The sequence below is a fragment of the Dipodomys merriami genome, unplaced genomic scaffold (genome assembly GCF_024711535.1).
Source record: "Dipodomys merriami isolate MVZ:Mamm:240054 unplaced genomic scaffold, mDipMer1.0.p SCAF_41, whole genome shotgun sequence".
In the NCBI taxonomy this organism is placed as follows: domain Eukaryota; kingdom Metazoa; phylum Chordata; class Mammalia; order Rodentia; family Heteromyidae; genus Dipodomys; species Dipodomys merriami.
This window is the reverse complement of record NW_027205715.1, coordinates 3,252,050-3,273,880: the sequence shown is the minus strand read 5'-3', so window position 1 is coordinate 3,273,880 and position 21,831 is coordinate 3,252,050. Positions and strand designations below refer to the sequence as shown.

Genomic DNA, 21,831 nt, shown 5'->3' with positions numbered 1-21,831 from the left:
AAAGATTGTTTTCTCATCCTGGTTTTCACTAGAATGAATTTTTCTTCAAATAACTCCCACTGCTTTTCAGTATGCATTGTCACCGTTGCTGTCAGCATTCAGCCTCTAATGTTCATTTTCTGAACTCCTTAGTACTTAGCTTCTACTTCTCTTGTAGCATTAACTCTACTACTTTTCCTTCAATTACTCACATGCCAACCTTTTGTCTTACCTAATGCAAGTTCCTCTCTTGCTACAAAAGTTCCTCTTACCAGGAGAGTATTGTGCTTATTTAATTGTACCTTTTAAACCAAAAATTGGCTGGGGAAGTAGCTTAGTTTAGGGTATTCTGGGCCCTGGATTTTACCCCCAACACTGTACAAACCAAACCAAAACAACAACCCTGAATTGATTAGCATAATGCTCACTAGCATAATGCAAAGCTTTTTTTTTTTTTTTTTTTTTAACTGTATTTTTTTTGTCTTTTCTTTTTTGGTACTGGGGATCGAACCCAGGACGTTGCACTTGCTAGGCAAGCGCTTTGCCACTGAGCTACATCCCAGCCCTTTTTTTTTTTTTTTTTTTAAAGATAAAGATGGGTGTTAGGTATGATTTGGTGTATGGATTGGGTTATAAAGGCTGCCCAGATTGCAAACTAGTTTAGAACCAAAGGCCCTTGAAAATCTCTTAGGGAGGTACCATGTTGGCTGTGAAAATAGTAGTTCTAAAACAATTGGACATTGTCTGGTTTTCCTCTTGCTTTGTGAAGAACTGCTGCTTTTCTTTCTGTGAACCCCAGATGAAGTAGTTTTGCATTTACTTTGTCACAATTTGTAAAAAATACACAACTAATATTAGAAGCACTCATAGTGAGGGATTGCCTATATTCTGAAAGGTTTATGTGAACTAAGGAACTCAAGACCAGCTAAGTGAGCCAATATTTAAATTAGTTATCTTTGTCTTACAGCACAAAGAGGTGAAGTCAAAGTAAATTCACATATGAAGAGACTGTGTTCCTTATAATTAGGGAAAGAGAATATGTGTATATTTAAATTGTGTGATTCTTCAATGTCTAGAAGGCTGCTACAAATACTTTTTTATGATTAACACTTTAAATATGGATGGAATTGCTTATGTTGTAGTCTTATTTTAGATTTTTTTAGTTTCCTTTGCAACTGTAGTATATTAAGCTTCACTGTTAGAAGACTGGCTTTACTATCTTTAGTAATTACTTTGTCTAGTAATAACTACTAACAGTATCTTTTGCATTAGTTACTGAAGAAATTTTGTACTTTATTTAGAGGAAAACTCAGCTTTGTCTGAATTACTGTTTCTTGATAGAAGTGTCTTCTAGCCAGAAAGTAGTGGGGGTTGGTTTGTTTGTTTTTTGTGTGTGTTTTTGTGTTTTTTGGGGGGAAGAATAATTGGTTTAGCCAGAAGGAAAATTACTCTTAGTTTCTGTCTTACATTTTGAAATACAAGGTGACTGAACAGGGTTCATACTTGGGAAAGCAGTAAACTACATATTTACTGATAAAAGGCAATAGATTGGATTATTCGTTTTTCTACCCGAAATAAAGCTTTAGAACACCAGGAATCTGATTCCCCTGGCATATTTTTACATGTAAAATCTCTCTAATTTTAGAATTAGAAGGGCATGGTAGCCAGTGATGTAAACACTTAAGTTGTCTGCCATCACAAAATTCAATTCCATAGGAAATCAGATCTCATTAGCTTGCATCATGGCACTGTCTACGTAGAATAATTTGTCTATTCAGGGATAGCAATTATTTTGGGGGCAGCCGTATAAGTTTTGGATTTTAAAACTTGTGCAGCCCATTCCATCATACCAACAGAAATTAAATATGACAATTTCCAGTTAAACACAGTGTTTGTTACTTTGGATTGAAATATAAGAACAGAACTTTGCCCAAAAATAAGTACTTTACCCTATGCCACTGAATGATGAATGATACTGTGGCGGCTGAGATCCAGAGGATCGAGTGACTGAACAGAAAAGTCTAGAGACTACATCTCAAAAATAACCACAAAATGCTGCGTGAGAGGTGTGGCACAAATGGTAGAGCACCAACCCAGCATGCATCTGGGCCAGCTTGAGGCCCTGAATACAAAGCCTGGTACTTTGTTTTGTTCACTGTCAAACAAATTTGAAAATCCTATTTGTGTGTGTGTGTGTGTGTGTGTGTGTATTTGTGTGTGTACACATGTGTGCATGTGTGTGTGTGTGTGTGTGTAAGCAGGGCCTCATTATATGGCCATGCTAGCCTTAAACTCAAGATCCTCTGCCTTTGTTGTTGTTGGTTTTTTAATTGTGAAAATACCATACAGAGGGGTTACAATTACATGAGCAAGGTAATGAGTACATTTCTTATCAAGCATTGTGGCCTCCTCCTTTGTTTCCCCATCCCATCCCTTCCCATCTCCCCCTCCCCCCATCCTCTGCCTTTGTCTCCAGGATTTGCTAGGATTTCAGGTGTGAGCTACGACATCTAGCATCATGTTCTTTATTTTTGCCAGTTTGAAACTTTTAAGTTTGGAAAAGTGATTTTGATATGGTTTTGGTTTTCCATGAATTCATTACTTGAAGAACTTAAATAATTCTTTCAGAAATAATGTTGGGTTGAGTGTAGAGCACGCAAGAGGTTCCAGATTTGACCCCTAGCACACAAAATTAAATGAAACAATAATATTTAATTTAATATTTAAATTTGAATCATCTTGGAAAAAAAGCTATGTAGGTAAGAGAAAGTTGACGCCTTCTTATTTGTGCTAAACTTGAACAAAGTAAGGACAAAATAAGTGTTTTCTTAATGTAAATCCTCTGAAGCATTGATCTTTAATAGATCTCACATTTGCTTATCTTTTGTTTTATCATTATTTTAGCAAACCAAAGAGAAGAAGAGATTTGTGAACATTTTAGTTAAGCAATAGGCATTAGAAGTCAGTGCAGTGTAATTTTCTAGCTTTGCTATTTCCAGAAGGGATAAGTTGTAGAGACTTGTCACTCCTTATTGCAGATTACACAGCCAGTGAGTGTTGGACTCTTCACAAGAATTGTGTATGTGTGTGCATGCATGCTTGTGTGCCAGTATTCCAGGGTTTACACTCTTGGTTGGCTTTTTTGCTTAAGGCTGGCATTCTGCCACTTGAGTCACACCTCCATTTCTGTTTTTTTGCATGTTAATTGGCGGTAAGAGTCTCATAGGCTTTTCTGCCTTGAGCTGTTTTTGAACTGAGGTTTTTGAACTCAGGTCTCAGCCTTCTAAGTAGCTAGGATGACAGGAATGAGCTACTAGCTCCCAGCTAACCACTATTTTTAGTCAGCTGAAATTAAAGTAGTGAAAGAGAGAAAGAAGATGGGAGTGAGGAATAGGAGAAAAGAAGGGAAGGAGGGAGGATGAAAGAAAGAAATGAAAGAAGGGAGGAAGGCAGGCTAATGGGAAGTAGCAAGAGTTATCTTTTTGGCAGCACTGGGGTTTGAAATTGTGGCCTTGTACTTGGTGCTTTTCCACTTGATCCACATCTCTAGCTCATAAGAGTTAGGAAAGATAGACCCAATTATATAATAAAGTCATTTAATTTTTATTTATTTATTGCCAGTTGTGGGACTTGAACTCAGGGCCTCAGTGCTGTCCATGAGCTATTTTACTCAAGATTAGTGCTCTACACTTTGAGCCACAGAATGACTTCCAGTTTTCTGATGGTTAATTGGAGATAGGAATCTCATGGATTTTCCTATCTGGACTGGCTTTCAACTGGGGTCCTCAGATCTAAGCCCCCTGACTAGCTAGGATTATAGGCATGAACCACCAATGCCTGGAATAATTTAATTTTTATTACTTTGTTTCCTACTGCAGAAATTGTGTACTTTTGGTTAGAATCCCTTGTGTGATGTTGAAGAAAACAACCTTCTTATGCTTAATGGCCACCATTCTCAGTAACCTATATGAAAAATAGCTAAGATACCTATAAATCCTAGGTACTAGATGGAGAATCTAAGGCTGGCTGTGGGCAAAAATGCAAGACCCTAGCTGAAAAAAATAGCTATAGTTAAAAAAGGCTGGGAGCATGGCTGCTATAGTAGGACACTTGCCTCATAAGTGTGAGGCTGTCAGTTCAGACCCCTTTGCTGCTAAAAACCAACAAAAAAAAGATAGGAGAGAAGTGAGACAGATTCAGAGAGATCATGTGAATGGAAATGGACTTTATAACAAGTGATTTTTCAGCTGGGGTTAATTTTACCTCACAGTAGTTTGGCCAGTGGTGTGTTTGTGAAGGCTGTATCTGGTACTTTAAGTGGGACAGGAGTAACAGTATTAAGTTTGCCTTTTTGATCATTTGGCTGACACTGGAGAGAATGCGTTGAAAGGAAGGTAGAAACAGGAGACTCATGGACTACTATTGCAAATAGTATATGTAGGATTGAGTCCCTGAAAAGAAAACAAATACAGAAAGGGAAGAGCTGAGCTCCAGTGGCTCACACCTGTAATCCTAGCTACTTAGAAGGCTAGAATCAAACTTTGAGGCTAGCATGGGCAGAAAAGTTCAGGAGACCTTGTCTCAATAGGTGGACATGAGCTTGGCATTCTAAACTATGTGGGAGGCTGAGATTGGTAGGCATGAAGCTCTAGGCCACCCTGAGCAGAAAAACTCTTGATTCTAACTCAACAGAGTAGCTAGCTGTTGTGGTACAGGCCTACCATTCAAGCTGTGGCAGGAAAAGATTAAATAGATATATTAAGTTCCAGGTATGGGCAAGACCCTGTCTATCAAGAATCAGTCCAAAAAAGGCCCTTACTGTAAACTTCAGTTTTGGCTAAGAAGAAATAAAGGGGAGCCAGACACTGGTGGCTCACGACTATAATCCTATTTATCAGGAGGCTGAGATCTGAGGATCATGGTTTGAAGCCAGCACAGGCATGAAAGTCTGTGAGACTTTTATCTCCAATTATCTACCAGAAAGCAGCCAGAAGGGGAGCTATGGCTCAAGTTATAGAGCATGAGCCTTGAGCAATAAAAGCATAGGGACAGTTGGGCACTTGATGGCTCACTTCTGTAATCCTAGCTACTCAGGAGGTGAGATCTGAGGATCATAGTTCAAAGCCAGCCCAAGCAGAAAAGTCCCCATGAGACCCTTATCTCCAGTTAACCACTCAAAACCCAGAAGTGGAACTGTGGCTCCAAGTGGTAGAGCCTTGAGCAAAAGAGTTCAAGGGACAGTGCCTAGGGCCTGAGTTCAAGCCCCAGGACTGGCATTAAAAAAAAAAAAAAAAGGATTCATCCCTCAATGAAAGTAGAGGTTGGATTCAAAAGAGACCATTATGAAGTGGAGAAAACAACTTGGATGTAGGGAAGTGGGGGAAGGAATGTAGACACACTTTCAGGTTTTGAACCTAGGAAACTGGATCCAGTCATATTTGTGTCCTTCAGTGCTACCTATGACTGTCCTATTCACTTCAGTGACTTGTGTACACTGCTATCTGGTATAAGTAGTGCCTGAGTACTATGTTTTAAAGCTTATTTCTCTTAAAATTTATACCATACAGTACAGTGGAGTGCTGGACCAATAAAGTTCAGCACAATGCTGAATTTATTTAAATTGAACTACTAATAAAGTAAAATGGTAAAATAAATAACCAGGAAAGGGCAAATATTGTATTATCAAATTCTGTAGAGAGACAATGTTTATAATTTGTTATTTTTGTTAAAGTTAAAGGTGTGTGTTTGCTAACTTCTACTTCTCGGTTTGGTGTAGTAGCTTTCCCACTTCAAATGTTCTGTTTATGTCACTGATCTCTTTCTAACTCCTTGAGAGCATAGTATAGTTCTTTGTAGTAGTGGGAAATCTTTCAAAGCACTTAAAGCTTGTGCCAAACAGTGTTAAGTACTTTGCATGAATTATGTTGCTTTCCTACACAAAAGCTTTATACACAGTGCTATTTTGATCAACATTGGTAATTGCTATCTGAGGATGAGGCCCTCAGGGATCAAGGGAGTTTTAAGTGATTGGCCAGTGTCACACTGTAAGAGGCAGAACTGCTTAGGTTTTGAATCCAAGTCTCTTGATTTCAGGCAGAGTTCATAATTTTTCTCATTACCTGTAGACCTCTTCATAAGGAGACTACAACAGAAGGAACTTGTTAAAGAGTCATTGAATTGAATATGGATACTGAAGTGTGTCTAAAATTAAGCTTACTTATTTGGCTGGTTATTGATAGTAAAGGTTTGAATCCTGAATATTTCTGGAGAATAATTTTTCTGACTTAAACCAGAATATTCAGGAGTATGGCTACTTGTTCATGGACTTTTTTGCCTTTCTTGGACTTTTCCTAATTTAGAATAGAATCACTTAGTGGTGTTGGAGACAAGGAAGGAGCCACAGCAGTTGACTTTCCAGAGAATGGGAGCCTACAGAAGGAAATGCAGATTGAAAAATAGATGATCATGGGCTGGGAAGGTGGCTCAGTGGTAGAGCGCTTGCCTTGCATGCCTGAGGCCCTGGGTTCGATTCCTCAGCACCACATAAGCAAAAAGAAAAAAGCCGGAAGTGGCGCTGTGGTTCAAGTGGTAGAGCACTAGCCTTGAGCTGAAGAGCTGAGGGACAGCGCCTAGGCCGAGTTCAGACCCCACGACCGGACCCACCCCCCCCAAAAAAAGAAAGAAAAATAGATGATCTGAGTGTGATAGAACACCTGCCATCCCACTAGTCTCTCTCATCACCTACCCACCCCCCCAAAAGAGATGGATAGCCCAGTCTGTTTAAGATAATCCTTTTTAAACTATAGAAATTCAGAGCTGGGAAGGTTAGCATAGTCCTGTAATGTCAGCACTTAGCATTTAACCAGTGTGAGTCAGGAGAACCATGAGTTTGAATCCAGCCTGGACTGTGTATTGAAAGAGAGGGAGAGGAGAGAGAGGAAAAAGTATTCATCAGTTTTAACCTTGTAGCAGGATTTTCGGGAATTATTTTTGGGATTTTTAAAGAGCTGATGGGAAATAGTTTCTCTATTACTTTTTTCCTTATTTTCACTAAATACTTGTGATTGTTATCCTTGTAAATGAAAGAGGATAGTGCATACTACCTCCACTTGTATAGAAGGTGAATACTTTTTGGTTATTACTGGAGAAAGCTCATAAAGAATAAGAAGCATTTCTTAGAATCTGTAAGTTTGACTTTTTCCAAATGATTCATAAATACTAGGAAGATTCTTACTCCTCTAGAACTTCTATTTCAAAACCAAACTCCTATTCTAGATTTTCTTTTGGCCTGTTGGAAGATTTCTTTTTCAGAATATGTATTATTTTCATTTTAAAAAATATATGAGAGTGAGCTGGGCTCAAGTGGCTGATGACTCTAATCCTAGCTACTCAGGAGGCTGAGATCTGATCATGGTTGGAAGCCAGCCTAGGCAGGAAAGCCTGTGAGATTCTTATCTCCAATAAACTATTCAGAAAAGGCTGCAAGTAGCACTGTGGCTCAAGTGGTAAAGTGCTAGCCTTGAGCACAAAGAGGCTCAGAGATGGCGTCCAAGCCCTGAGTTCAAGCCCCAGGACTGGCAAAACAAAAAAACAAAACAAAACTAAAACATGAGAGTGGAGAGATTTAAATCAGGTATACAATCTGATGAAGTCACTGCTATGAAATGCTTATTTCTCTCCTTTTTTTTTTTTTTTTTTTGGTTGGTTGTGGGGCTTGAACTGTGGGCCTGGGCGCTGTCCCTCAGCTCTTCAGCTCAAAGCAAACGCTCTACCACTTGAGCCACAGCGCCAGCCACTTCCGGCTTTCCTAGTGGTTTATTGGAGATAGGAGTCTCACGGTCTTTCCTGCCCAGGCTGGCTTTGAATCGGGATCCTCAGATCTCAGCCTCCAGCGTAGCTAGGATTACAGGCGTGAGCCACCAGTGCCCGGCTTCTCTCCATTTCTAAAAATAAAGCAACAAGGAAAGTTTGGCTCAGAAAAGCAACCGTTAAGAGGAATGTGGGAGTTGTCTTCAAACAATTGAAGTCTTGTCATGTTGGAAAAAATTCCACTCAATTTGTGTCACCCCTGTGGATTGAATTTATGTATGAAATGTGTAGGGAAACAGATCTCAGCTCAATCTAAACAAAAACTGATGCCCGAGAACCAAGCTGATGGTCCATGTTGAACTTTTAAACTTGGGTCAAATTCAGTTGCCAGTGGAGTGTCATCTATCAGGTGGGTTGGAAGGACCTGTCATACTCAGAATTATTGACCAGGATCAAGGGGTAAGGAGAGAAAGTCAGACAGCTAATACAGTATAAAAAGGACAGCAGACAGTTATGATAAGAAAGAGGCAAAGTGAGTGTTTGTGTCCTGTCCATCAGAGCTTGACATAGTTTACATTTTCTCTGCCAGGGACATTAAATAAGAATTGTTGGCTCTTATTTCCTAAGAGGTGGTTGTGCAGAGCTTGAGGAATTTTTGGCTTGGACATAGAAACTGAAAAACTCTGTTTTTATTGTAAGTCTGGCTGGAGACATTGAGTGCTACTAAATCAGAAATGTCCAGATTGGGTCTTAGGTAGGAGCAACAGCTTCTGGCAGTTGGTTTAGTTTTCTCTGAAGTAATTTTCACAATTCTCTCTCGTTGTTGATACAGTGAACTAAAACCTCAATAGTAGGATTCAGGCAGAGATAATATCTTTAGTTCTGAAAGTTTGGATTTGCCCCAAATTCCACTTCTATCTTTACGGAATAAAAATGTTTTGTGAGCATTCTTGGCACCGGGATCTGATGTAGGAAGAACTTAACTTTCAACCAAAGTTTAGTGGTTTCTGGGGAAGAGGATATGAAGTGGGTAAGAGTGTGAATATTCCACATAAGCCTGGATTTGAATCTTTTTTTTTGGGGGGGGGTGTCCGGTCGTGGGGCCTGAACTCTGGACCTGGGCGCTGTCCCTCAGCTCTTCAGCTCAAGGCTAGCACTCTACCACTTGAGCCACAGCGCCACTTCCGGCTTTTTTCTTATGTGGTGCTGAGGAATCGAACCCAGGGCCTCGAGCATGCAAGGCAAGCGCTCTACCACTGAGCCACCTTCCCAGCCCCCTGGATTTGAATCTTAGCTCAAGCCATTCACCACCTATATCTCACACAAGTGACCTAACTAACTTCTCTAGGCCTCAACTTCTTTATCTGTAAAGCATCCTTATATAAGGAGATGTTTTCGCATACATTAAAAAAAAAAAGTATGTACCACATGGGCCAGGAGAAAGAGAAAATAGTAACATGTATCCTACAAGAGATGCCTACATGTGCCAACATAGATATGTTGGCTACTCAGGATACTGAGGTGTGAGGATTGAGGTTCAAAGCCAGACCAGGTAGAAAAATTTGAGACATTGTCCTCAAGCTACCCAGGAAAAAGCTAGAACCAGAGATAAGGCTCAAGTGGTAGAGTGCCAGCCATGAATTAGAGAATATTTTAAAAATTTTATTTTTGTGGTAGCAGACAAATTAGTCATAATTAATTTCATTGTTCTTGTTGGTAGAGGCATCTGAACTTTGGATTGAGTATGTGCCTCCTTGTTAGAGAATATTGTTGTAAATATCATGTAGCATGTCTGAGTAGAGCATGAATTCTAAAAGCAAATGGAATTGAAAGGAAAGGCAGAAGGAGGTTTACTCTTATTTTCTTTTTAAAAATTAACTTCAGTGAGAATGAGGGAATAGATGATACTATGCAATAGAAAACGTACTTCTTAACTGATGTATGTAAAGGTAACCCTACTGTATATCACCTTTAAAACAAAGTTATAAAGTAATTTAGAGGAAAAATCATCTTCAAATAGTTATATAAAGGGATTTCAATTTAGCATCTCCATTTATGTGGACAATGCATCTTGGTTGTTGTCACCCTGTCAGAGAGGTTTACTATAAAAGGAACAATACATATTCTTCTGTTTCCTTCTCCCCTCTTCTCTGAATTAAGGTTCAGGTAGATATATAGGGAGAAGAGATTTGGGAATCTTCTGCATCATTAAAAGCAAGTGAGGTCTAGAGGATTACAGTTTGAGGCTAGTCCTGGAAAAATGTTAGTGAGATCCCCAACCTTAACAAAAATAATCTAGGTGTGATGGAAGTACATCCAGCTACTTGAAAGGCATGGCTAGGAAGATTGTGGCCAAGACTTTCTCCAGGAAAAACATGAGACCTTAACCAAAAATTAACAAAAACAAAAAGGGCTGGATAAATGGCCTGCCTAGCAAGCACAAGACATGGGGTTTAAACCCCAGCCCTCATTTCCCCAAAATGCATAACATAGTTGAGATTGTTGAGGGAGTGAGATATTGTGTCAGGCTGGGAATGTGGCTTAGTGGTAGAGAACTTACCTTCATTATGAAGCCCTGGGTTCTATTCCCCCCCAAAATCCCAGAAGTGATGCAGTGGCTCAAGTAGTAGAGTGCTAGCCTTGAGCAAAAGAAGCTCAAGGACAGTCCCTAGGGCCTGAGTTCAAGCTCCAGGACTGGCACAAAGCAAAAAAAAAAAAAAAAAAAGGAATAACATGCAATAACAGAACAAAGTCAGGCCAGATTTAATGAGTCAGCCTATACTAGAAGTTGGCAGATCCAGATTCTTCTAGTCTTACTCTCCCCATGTATGGTTTGTGTACCCCTAGGCCTGTCATTTCCTGCTCTACAGACTGGACCCCATCACTAAGTCTCTTTGAGAACCTAAGGTTCTCTGTCTGAATCTCTCTGGAAGCAAGATCAGGTAAAAATCAGGATCGTGTCACATCTCTGGGACAACTTTCAGGAAGCTATAATGTTACATGTGAAAGAAAACTGAGTGCCAGATGCACCCGCAATCCCAGTTGCTAAAATTGGGATGATAATATTTCAAGGCCAGCCCAGGTGAGACCCTTCCTCAACTAGTAGCTGGGTATGGCGGTTCAAGCATGTTCTCCCAGCTACGTAGGAGGTTAAGATTGGGAAGATTGTTGTTCAGGCCAACCCTAGGCAGAAGAATGCATGAGGCCTCATTTCAGTAGAAGCTGGGCATGGTGGGACTTACCTGTCATCCTAGCTATGACAAAAAGTGTAAAGTAGGAAGAATCAGTCTAGGCATAGACCTGGGTAAAAAGAGAGACCCTATCAATATATCCAGTGCAAGCCAGGGACCGGTGGCTCACACCTGTAATCCTAACTACTCAGGAGGCTGAGATCTGAGGATCACGGTTCAGAGCCAGCCTGGACAGAAAAGTCTGTGAGACTCTTAACTCCAATTAACTGCCAGAAAATCAGATGTAGAACTGTGGCTCAAAGTGGTAGAACACTAGCCTTGAGCAAAAAAGCTCAGGGACAGCCCCCCAGGCCCTGAGTTCAAGCCTCACAACTCACCCCTTCTGCCCCCCAAATATATATCTCCAATTTAAGCCAGATGCTGGTGGCTCATACCTGTAATTACTCAAGGGGCTGGGATCTGGAAGATCATGGTTTGAAACCAGCCTAGGCAGGAAAGTCTATGAGACTCCATCTCCAAAATAACTAGCAGAATACTGGGCTGGAGACATGGTTCAAGTGGCAGAGCTGATGAAGCAAGCCAAATGAGTACAAGGCCCTGAGTTCTAGTACTGGCAAAACTATAAATAACCAGTGCAAAAAAGGTATGGCCCAGCTGTAGAATGCCTGCCTAGTGAATTTGAATCCTGAGTTCAAATCCTAGTATCAGCTGCCCCCCCCCCCCCGCAAAAAAAAAGGGGCACAGAAATTAAAGTCCAGTGAGAACTAGGGAAAAGGTGGGGTGCCCAGGAGGCCAGTTTGATTCGAATAGAAGGACGGAGAGAATTGCAAACGTAAGGTTTACTGTGGGAACACCAGGTAGTGAGAATTACTCCAGATTCTCGCTGGCTTTGTAGATAGAATAGATGTTAATAAAAACTACCTGACAGTCAGGCAATGGTAGCTCATGCCTGTAATCCTAGCTACTCAGGAGGCTGAGATCTAAGGATTGTGGTTTGAAGCCGGCCTTGGCAAGAAAGTCCATGAGACTCTTAATCTCCAATGAACTACTCTGAAAAAAAGCCAGGAGTGGCACTGTGGCTCAAGTGGTAGAGCACTAGCCTTGAGTAAAAATAAGCTCAGGGACAGAGCCTAGGCTCCATGACCCCAAAAAAACTGGAAGAAAAATTTAAAAGTCGATTTTTGGGTGAGTCAGAGCTAAATCTTGTTTCTCTTTGGAATTTTAACTGCAGTCTCTCCTCCCTCCCTCCCTCCCTCATCCCTCCCTCCCCCCTCCCCTTTCTCCTCTCCTCTTTTTCCTCTCTCCTTCTTTTCTCTCTCTCCCCTCTCCTCTTTGTACAGACTGTCCCATTATGGATGGAGGAGATGACGGTAACCTTGTCATCAAAAAGAGGTTTGTGTCCGAGGCAGAACTAGATGAACGGCGCAAAAGGAGGCAAGAAGAATGGGAGAAAGTTCGAAAACCTGAAGATCCAGAAGGTGTGTAGACCTGTACCTAGACATTCAGCATAATAGTCTCTCTCTCTCTCTTTTTTTTTTTTGTGTCTGTCTTGGGGCTTGAACTCTGGGCCTGGGCGCTGTCCCTCAGCTCTTCAGCTCAAGGCCAGTGCTCTACCACTTGAGCTACAGCACCACTCAGCATAATAGTCTTAATCCTTACAACAACCCTGTCAAGGAGGTGCTAATCGTCCTCACTTGGGAGACGACAACCCCGCCCAGAGGGTGAAGCAGCCTGTGTAAGGTTTATATAGCAGAACCAGGATGCTCTCCACCACACAGCTTCCAGGAAATTCTGCCAGCCTGTATGTTCCTTGAAGGTGGATCCATGTGTGGAGGGTTTGGTCTGGCTGCACATCCATTGAGCTGTCTCAGGCTCTGTTGACATGACAAATGGCTTTGAGAACTGCTTGCCCCTCTCAGATGCAAAGGGAAGCTGTGGACTTTGTGTTATTTTTCTTATCTCCTCCGTTCTTGCTGGTATCTGTACAAGTCTTGGGATTCCAAAATAATATGACATAATTCTGAAGTATCTTCTTTCATTCCCTTTCCTTTCCTCATTTTCCTTTCAGAATGTCCAGAGGAGGTTTATGACCCTCGGTCTCTATATGAACGGCTGCAGGAGCAGAAGGACAGAAAGCAGCAGGAGTATGAGGAGCAGTTCAAATTCAGTAAGCTTCAGAATATACACAGTTGGGGGACTCCACTGGGCCTTTTGATGCACTTTTGCCTCGTGTAACGCTCTTTCTAATTAGCAATGGAATTGTCTTGATTACCTAGTCTCCAGATGCTCATTTGGTGGGAAAGAGACTGCCTTCTAAAGCACATTGAATATTTTTGTTTAGAGCTCAAGATACCATTTTAATTCTCTGCTAATATCTGTTAATATCTAGTAATGGGAGAAATGTCTTAATTTTATGCTATGCTATCTATTCAAAAGCCATGATGTTTAAAAGTTCTGTTTTCTAAACCTCTAAAGACTTACTGTTTATTAGGAAAAAGAAAAAGAAAAGTCAGAAAAGACTGTCTTTGCTCCTTAGCCTGCACAGTGATCCTTGTTTAATTTTTTCCTCAGAGAACATGGTAAGAGGCTTAGATGAAGATGAGACCAACTTCCTTGATGAGGTTTCTCGGCAGCAGGAACTAATAGAAAAGCAGCGAAGAGAAGAAGAATTGAAAGAACTGAAGGAATACAGAATATCCTTTGTACTTTGAGAAACCTGTCAAGTGTCACTTTCCATGTGGTGATCTCTAAAGTCTCTCCCAACACTGGTACCTGCCACTAAATGAATAACTGGCAGTCATTTGTGGAGTGTGTTGTAATAAAAAATTCACATCCTTTAGGATTAACTGAAGGCATAAATCCTCAAAGTCAGAGCAGAATATTCTTGCCATGTGGGATTAGAGAGACAGATGGGCAATTCAGTCAGCCTCATCCAGGGAGAAACTGCTTCTGAGTTTAAAAAGGACATGTTTCACAACTACACTCTGTTAATTTTTTTTCAGGCTATACATATCAGTGTTCATTGAAATACTGAAAGTCATTTTGTTGAAAAAAAAAATTGACTTGCAGTATATCTTCTCTGTTCTCAGTAAGACTTTCCTCTTGGTAGAGTGTGCTTTGTCTCTATAGAAGAGCAACAAAAATTACTTCAGACAGGGTCTCATTGTATAGTGCTCCTGCTTCAAGCCCTAAAGTTACAAGACGTGCATCATCAGGCCCAGCTTGAAGGTCTTAATAAGCAAATGTAACTTGGCTGAGTCAGAATTTCAGTTCAATACCATATACTTCTGCCCTATCACTGCCTTCCACTGTAGTCTCTTTATATGGTCTTCCTAGTCTCTAGTCTCAGTAACTAGTGCTCTTCTACTTCCAGCTGCCTGGGCTAAAAACTCCTTTCAAAATATACTTAAAATCTAATTCTTCTTTTTTTTTAAATTTAATTTAATTTTTTTAAATTTGTGAACATACTGTACAGAGGAGTTACAATTACATGGGCAGGATAATGTGTACATTTCTTACCAAGCATTGCAGCCTCCTCCTTTGTTTACCCTTCACATCCCTTCCCAGCCTCCCCCCTCCCCCCTAATTCTTCTTGTCTCTCTTGTCACTGTAGTAGTTATGGACTCTGTGACCATCTAGTTTCTGTTTCTACTTTCATCCTCTTGCAATCTGTTCCTTAGACTGCAAAAAGACCTTTAAAAAACCTACAAGGCATCCTGTCACTTTCTGACTTGAAACACTCTGACTTCCTTTATACTTAAGTCTACAGTCTTCCCACCCCCTGCCCCCGCCCCCAATACTGGTGATTGAATCCAGGACCTCCTGCATTCTAGGCAACCACTTGACCAAACCTGAAGTTACCTTCTTCATTGTATTCCACATGATTTAAGCCAGCCAGTGCTCTTGTGTGGTCAAACCACTCTTCCTCGTGTTATCTGTATTCCATTCTTCTAGTCTTCTACTTCCTCTCTCACATCGAACTTTGGTTCTAGTTCAACACCTCAAGCTTTTACTGTTTCCTTGGTCTGCAATGTTCTGCCCTCATATTTTACAAGACTAACATTTCATGGCACTCAGGTCTCAGCTCACCATTACTTCTCTGACTCCTCCCCTAAGTACCCAATTCCAGTTGTCCCCACTCGATTGCTATCTGTTACAACTTTTTTTCTTTGTACTGGGGATAGAACCCAGGGCTTTGTGCATGCTTGCACTTGCCATACCATTGGATGTAGCCTCAGCTCTGTAATATAATTTTAAAAATAGCACTAGTTGCTGTCTGAAAATCTTTACTTTTTTTTCTGGTTGGTTTTATCTCTTTTTGAAATGTAAAGTTAAAGTAAGCTCTGTCGGAATCAGGACTTGGAGCTAGAGGCATGTCTCAGTAGTAGACAGCCTGCCTCATAAGCACAAGGCCCTGAGTTCAAACTCAAGGACAACCAAACAAAAAAATGCCAGGACTTGGTCACTACTGATTTACCTAGTACCTGCTCTATAGTAAATTTGTGACCAAGTGACTAGCAAGACACACTGATACGATCATCCTAATGATTGCCAGCTTATAGGTTGAATAGCCTCATTACTAATATTGTGTTTGAATAGGCTTCCCTTTAGGAATTCTCTCTAGAATTCATCATGTGGCTTGAGTGTGTTAATTGGCATTTTCATACCCAGGAGTATTCAAGAGATTTCAGGAGGGAGCTAGGTGTGGTAAATACCTGTAATCCCAACACTTGGCAGTCTAAGGTTGGAGGATTATGAGTTTAGGGGCAGCCTGGGCTACATATTGAGATCCTATCTCAGAAAGAAAGAGAGCTGTGTGCTGGTGGCTCACACCTGTAATCCTAGCTACTCAGGAGGCTGAGATCTGAGGACTGCAGTTATAAAACCAGTGTGAGCAGGATGGAAATAAAGCTGTAGCTCAACAGGATGGAGCTCTAGCCTTGAACAAAAGAAGCTCAGGAACAGTACCCAAGCCCTGAGTTCAAGCCCCATGACCAACAAACAAAAATAGATGAGGGGAGAAGAAAGGAAGGAAATGAAAGAAAAAGGGAAGAAAGAAAGAGAAAGGGAAGGAAGGATAAAAAGGAACAAATGTGGGCAGAGTCCCTGGAGTTATATGTAGATCTGAACTGGCAACAGAAGTTCTGGCACATAGTCTCAGTTCGTCAGTAGCATTTAGGTGCAATGTGGAGATAGTTGTTGGTCTAAGTTACATCTTTGTCTCCACTGAAGGACTGAGATTGAGTCTTTTGCACCCCCTTTACTCCTGCCCTGATGGACCCCAGAATAAATATTAAATGCTGACATTTGTAGAACAAGGCAGTTACGTGTTTTCGGGTTTTTTCCTGTGAGGGAATACACTAATTGCACCTCTCAGTTGAATTTTGTCTTGTTTTACAGCAGTCTAGCAAATAAGACAGAATGTCCCCCAGAGGACATTCTGGATAGCAGGGCTGTGAATGTGAGAAGCCCTTCAGTTTTCAACTCAAAGGAAAGAAAGAACAAACACTTTGCTGTTCTGTACCATTTCAGTGCAGCATTGAAGAGACTCCAAAGGTAACTGGAAAGTTCTGCTTGTTTAGAAAAGCTGAAGAAACATGCCAATAGCCAGAGACATGTGGAGATAGGAGTGGAAGGACCTGATATTGTTTATAAGATCTCTAGATTTGGATCTGGCTCTTACATTTGCACATAACATGATACATTTTATTTTTTTGCAGTACTGGGAATAAACCCAGGGCTTCCTGTCACATACTAGTCAGGTACTTTTCCACTGAGCTACACCCCCATGATACAATTTGTAATGTGATACCACTGAATACAAATACGATGTAGTTTGTGCCATGTAAATAGAACAGATCTTGTTGGTTTATTCTTATGCTAACCTAATATTTAACAATATTGTATAATATCTTTTTAAGTTATTTGTTTTTATTTTTAATTTTTTTTTGTCAGTTGTGGGGCTTGAACTCTAGGCCAGGGCTCTGTTCTTCAGCTCTTCAGCTCAAGGCTAGCACTCTACCACTTGAACCATGACGCCACTTCCGTTTTTTTCTGCTTATGTGGTGCTGAGGAATCGAACCCAGGGCCTCATGCATGCAAGGCAAGCACTCTACCACTGAGCCACCTTCCCAGCCTCAAATTCTGTATTTTTAAGAAATTACCTTTTAAGTAGTTGGACAAAGAGGTTTCAATTCAACATGTCAGTTTGTGAGCACAATATATCTTGATCAATGTCACCTCTTTCATCATTCACTGGCATCTCCCAAACCCACCCGTCCCCTCAATTTATACAGTTCCATTTTCATACTATATTCTATATTATGTCTAGTGAAACAAATGTTTTAAAATGCCTCATTGAACCAATCCTTTCTTTCTTTTTTTTTTTTTTTTTGGTTGGAAAATACAAAGACATGCTCAACTGATGATGTCTCTTGCGGCTTTGGGCTGCTTCTCATGTTTCTTGGGCACTAGATGTCACTGTTGTTCCAGTAATGCACAATGGCAACTTGGTATCTAGACTTCTTAGCTGCTCTCTCTAGTAGTGTGCAAAAGAACATAAGGGATGTTCAGGAGTGGGCTGGTGGTAAGGGGTAAGGAGCTGTGAAGAGAACAGCAATGTCCAACCTTGTGCAGCAGAGATTGGGCCCAGGAATGAAAAATGAGGTGACATGTACTTTTTATGCTCCCCACACCCCCCCCCCCCGTGTGTGTGTGTGTGTGTGTGTGTGTGTGTGTGTGTGTGTGTATGTGTGCGCTTCCCCCCCCCCCCATTCTTTTCTGAGATAGGGTCTCACCATGAAGCCCAGGTTGGCCTGGAACTCCTGCCCCAGATTTCTGAGTACTGGGATTTCAGGTGTGTACAGGCACACCCAACCCTGCTTATGTTTGTTTTTCCATTTTTATTTTTTGCCAGTCCTGGGGCTTGAATTCAGGGCCTGAGCTCTGTCCCTGAGCCTCTCTGTGCTCAAGACTAGGGCTCTACCACTTGAACTACAGCACCACTTCTGGCTTTTTCTATTTAGGTGCTACTGAGGAATCAAACCCAGGGCTTTATGCATGCTAGGCAAGCACTCTACCACTAAGCCACATTCCCAGTCCCTGCTTATCTTTTTTAAAACAGCCTCTTTGCATAAAATTTCTTCCCTCATTGAAATCAATTTAAGAGAGAGCCTTAAACAGACCCAGGGGCACAGCAGTAGTTCGATATTGCTTGTGTTCTTGCAGCAGAGCTTTAGGAGTTGGGTGGAGACTGAGGGCCCCTGCGGTCATGAGGACATTGTACAAAATGCAGATTCACCTCACAAAGGAGGAAGCTCCTATTTGCTGAGAAGCCACTTCTTCCAACCCCTTTCCTTTTATTCCTTAGTATCTTTGTTTTCCCCTCAGGCATGATATTGACCATGTTATCAGTTACGATGGGTTTCTGGCTGTACTTAGATGATCATTTTAAATGAGAGGAAAAAGTTGTTTCGCTGGTATTTTGGCCTTGATTATGCTATCTTCCTTTGGGTTATTTGTGTAAGTAGGCCAAACATGATGGTTTGGAGGGGTTTGATGGCCTTGTGGCTGCTCCTCCTTTGTTTAGTTTGAACCTTAACCTGTAACTCACAGTAATCTCAACAAGGTGGGTAATTCCACAGAAAATAAGAAAGAAATGGAGAAGAAACTGGCTGTGAAACCCATAGAAACCAAGAACAAGTTCTCCCAGGCGAAGCTGTTGGCAGGAGCTGTGAAGCATAAGAGGTCAGCCGGCACTCATACAATGAACCTCCCTCTGGCCTTGTCCCCTGCTAACTGTACTTGTAGTGATATCTAGAGCAAGAGGTTACTCAGCCTATGTCTCTGGAAAGCTTCTTCAATGTCTACAATTCTCTTCCTTTCATATTTGGTATCTCTTGTAGCCTTTGACCCTTGTGTGTCTGACCTTTTTTTGGGGGGGGGGGGTCCGGTCGTGGGGCCTGAACTCTGGGCCTGGGCGCTGTCCCTTAGCTCTTCAGCTCAAGGCTACCACTCTACCACTTAAGCCACAGCACCACTTCCAGTTTTTTTTCTTTTTGCTTATGTGGTACTGGGAAATCGAACCCAGGGCCTTATGTATGCAAGGCAAATGCTGTACCACTGAGCCACCCTCCTAGCCCCAGTCTGACCATTTTTAACATCATAAAGTTGGTCTTGCTTCCTGTGCAAGCTCTTATTTACTCCTTTCCTTAATGATAACTTTACTACAGATTATTATAATTCCTGTCATACTAATGGGAAGCCTGACAATTGGAGAGGTTGAGAACTTTTGTTCAGGGTCACACAATGGTAGAAGAGCAGGAACTCAGTATTTGAGCCTGTTGCTAGGCACATGAAGCAGCGTGCTTGAAGCAGGGACTGTTAGAGGGTAATGAATACAAGGAAGAAGAATGTATTCTGCTTGGGGGGGTGTGAGGTCTAGCTAGGGACAGCATTTGAAACATGATGCTTGAAGCCAGGTATAGTATAATGGCACATATTTATAATTCCAGCCCTGAGGAGGTGGAGGCAGGAGGATTGTGAGTTCCAGGTTAGCTTAGACTACGTATAGTCTTAGCCTAATATATAGACTCTGTGTTACGTATAGTCTTAGACTATATATATATAGACTGTGTGTGTGTATGACTACATACAGTCTTAGACTACATATAGTTTTACTTTCAAAAATAAAACAAAACAACAACAACAAAAAAGCCAAGTGCCAGTGGCTCACACCTATAATCCTAGGTTCTCAAGAGGCTTAGCTCTGAGGATAGCAGTTCAAATCCTGCCTGGGCAGAAAAGTCCACGAGACTGTTACCTCCAGTTAACTACCAGAAAACCAGAAGTAGCACTGTGGCTCAAGTGGTAGAGTGCTAGCTTTGAGCACAAACAGACTCAGGGACAGTGCCCTGGCCCTGAGCCCTACAGCCAACAACAACAACAACAAAAGACAAGAAAAAGATGCTGATTGGGTAGGACACTAGGGCTTTGATAAATAAGAGCGAGAACATCCCAAGCAGAGTGAACAGCTGCTTCAAAGACATTAAAAGAATGTGGCAGCTGTGACAGGGTTACAGACCTGGCTGTGGCTCAGTTTGATTGATGTGGGGGTGGTAGTACTACCCAGAGATTTTGCTAACTTCTTTCTTATGCTCCTCCTCCCTTTTCAAGACCTAAAATGGTATAGGGTGGTTGAATCAGTTGGACCAACCAGACCATGAGCAAAGTGATGTTAAGTTTAAGTGTAGTCTATTAGGAAAATCAATATGGTATATTGGCAGCTAGCCATGTGTTTTGAAAGGAGTGTATTGATGCAGTCATGGGGTTTGGCACATCAGCCATCTGCCGCAGATGTTCCTAAGAACATTGCCTACATGTAAAATGTCGTGGTACAGCAGAGGCGAGGGGAGAATGAGTAGCCTGAAAAGGGCCCACAGCTATGAATCACTCCTCTCAAGAACTCACTAAGGAAGTGCCACTGTGGCTCAAGTGGTAGAGTCCTGGCTATGAGCTGAAGAGCTGAGGAATAGAGCTCAGGCCAAGTTCGAGTCCCATGACTGACATCAAAACAAAACAAAACAAAACAAAACAAGAACTCACTAAGTTGCTACACAAGCACTATAGTCTTAGTATTCAGACCTGGGTAGTTTTACTGGATTGTGCCAAGGAAGAGTTTTTCAGGTAGACACCTCTTGGTGGTGCTCTTGCTCTTGCTGGTACCAAGTGGGTATTTTACCTGTTTACCTTAATTAAATCACCTCAGAAGTGATCTGTTAACTTATTTGGTGACCTGCATAGAAGTCTTCTTGGGTTTTGAAACTATATCATGCTTTGCACAAGCAAAGTAATGACGTTGCCTCTTGGGGCAGGAATTCCCAATAACCCCTGCCCTGGGCTTATGGATGCCTGTGAATTTAAGAATGTGAATTCCCAGGCCTCATTGGTGCACTAATTTGAAGTGTGGACTCTTGATCGTTCACATTTGTGGTTGATTCTGATGCCTGGTGAAGATCTGAAGCTGCTCGTGTGTAGGAAGACTGGAAGCAGCACCTATTTCACGCCTTCTTCAGCGAGATCCTTGCTTTGTTGGTATAGACAACTGTTGGGTACCTAGCTCATTCATATTCAGTTATAAGTTCCAGTGCTACAAAATTTCCTCAGCCTTTATTGAATGCAAGTTTTATATTTCCTTCTAAGTATTTTAAAAATTTCCCATGTGACTTAGGTTCAGGAACAGTTGAGAAATATATTTAAAATTTTCTGTGTTGAAATAACCATATTTCAGTGGTTCTAAAATAAACCTCTTTCTTACCCGACATTTTAACACATTCAGTGGTGTCTTAGAAGCTGTGAAATATGCTATTCATTATGTATTACTGATACCTAACTTAATTACACTGGCTTGTATGCATATTGAGGGTGTGTGTGTGTGTGTGTGTGTGTGTGTGTGTGTGTGTGTGTGTGTGTGTGTGTGTGTGTGTGTGTGTGTGTGTGTGTGTGTGTGTGTGTGTGTGTGTGTGTGTGTGTGTGTGTGTGCGCGCGTGCGCGTGCACATGCTCGTGCGTGCTGGTTCTGGGGGTTGAACTCTGGGTTTCCTACTCTCATTTGGCTTTTTCACTCATTCATGCCTGGCACTCTACTACTTATGCCTTGTCTCCACTTCCTTCTTTTTGCTGGTTAATCAGAGTCTCTTGGATTTGTTTGTCCTCAGATCTCAGCCTCTTGAGTAGAGTTAGAGGTGTGAACCACCAGCACCCATCTAGCACTGCCTTTTTAAGGGTAGTCACTGCCTCTTTAAGAGTAGCCACTGTCTTACAAGAAGCTATTTTAGTTAAGCCACTCCTGTTAT

At 41.5% G+C, this 21,831-nt stretch overlaps 1 protein-coding gene across 6 annotated transcripts in view; it reads left to right on the top strand.

Moving 5' to 3' along the window:
- The window catches only part of Psme3ip1 (proteasome activator subunit 3 interacting protein 1), a 35,543-nt gene that overhangs the window by 2,421 nt on the left and 11,291 nt on the right, over positions 1-21,831 (top strand). For 3 of the 6 annotated variants that reach the window (XM_069992361.1, XM_069992362.1, XM_069992358.1), the window contains exons 2-5: positions 12,320-12,457; positions 13,048-13,146; positions 13,551-13,673; positions 18,593-18,725. In XM_069992361.1, the coding sequence (XP_069848462.1) occupies positions 12,331-12,457; positions 13,048-13,146; positions 13,551-13,673; positions 18,593-18,725 (482 nt within the window). In that variant the 5' untranslated portion in view covers positions 12,320-12,330. The other 3 variants (XM_069992359.1, XM_069992360.1, XM_069992363.1) reach the window with 2 other exon arrangements.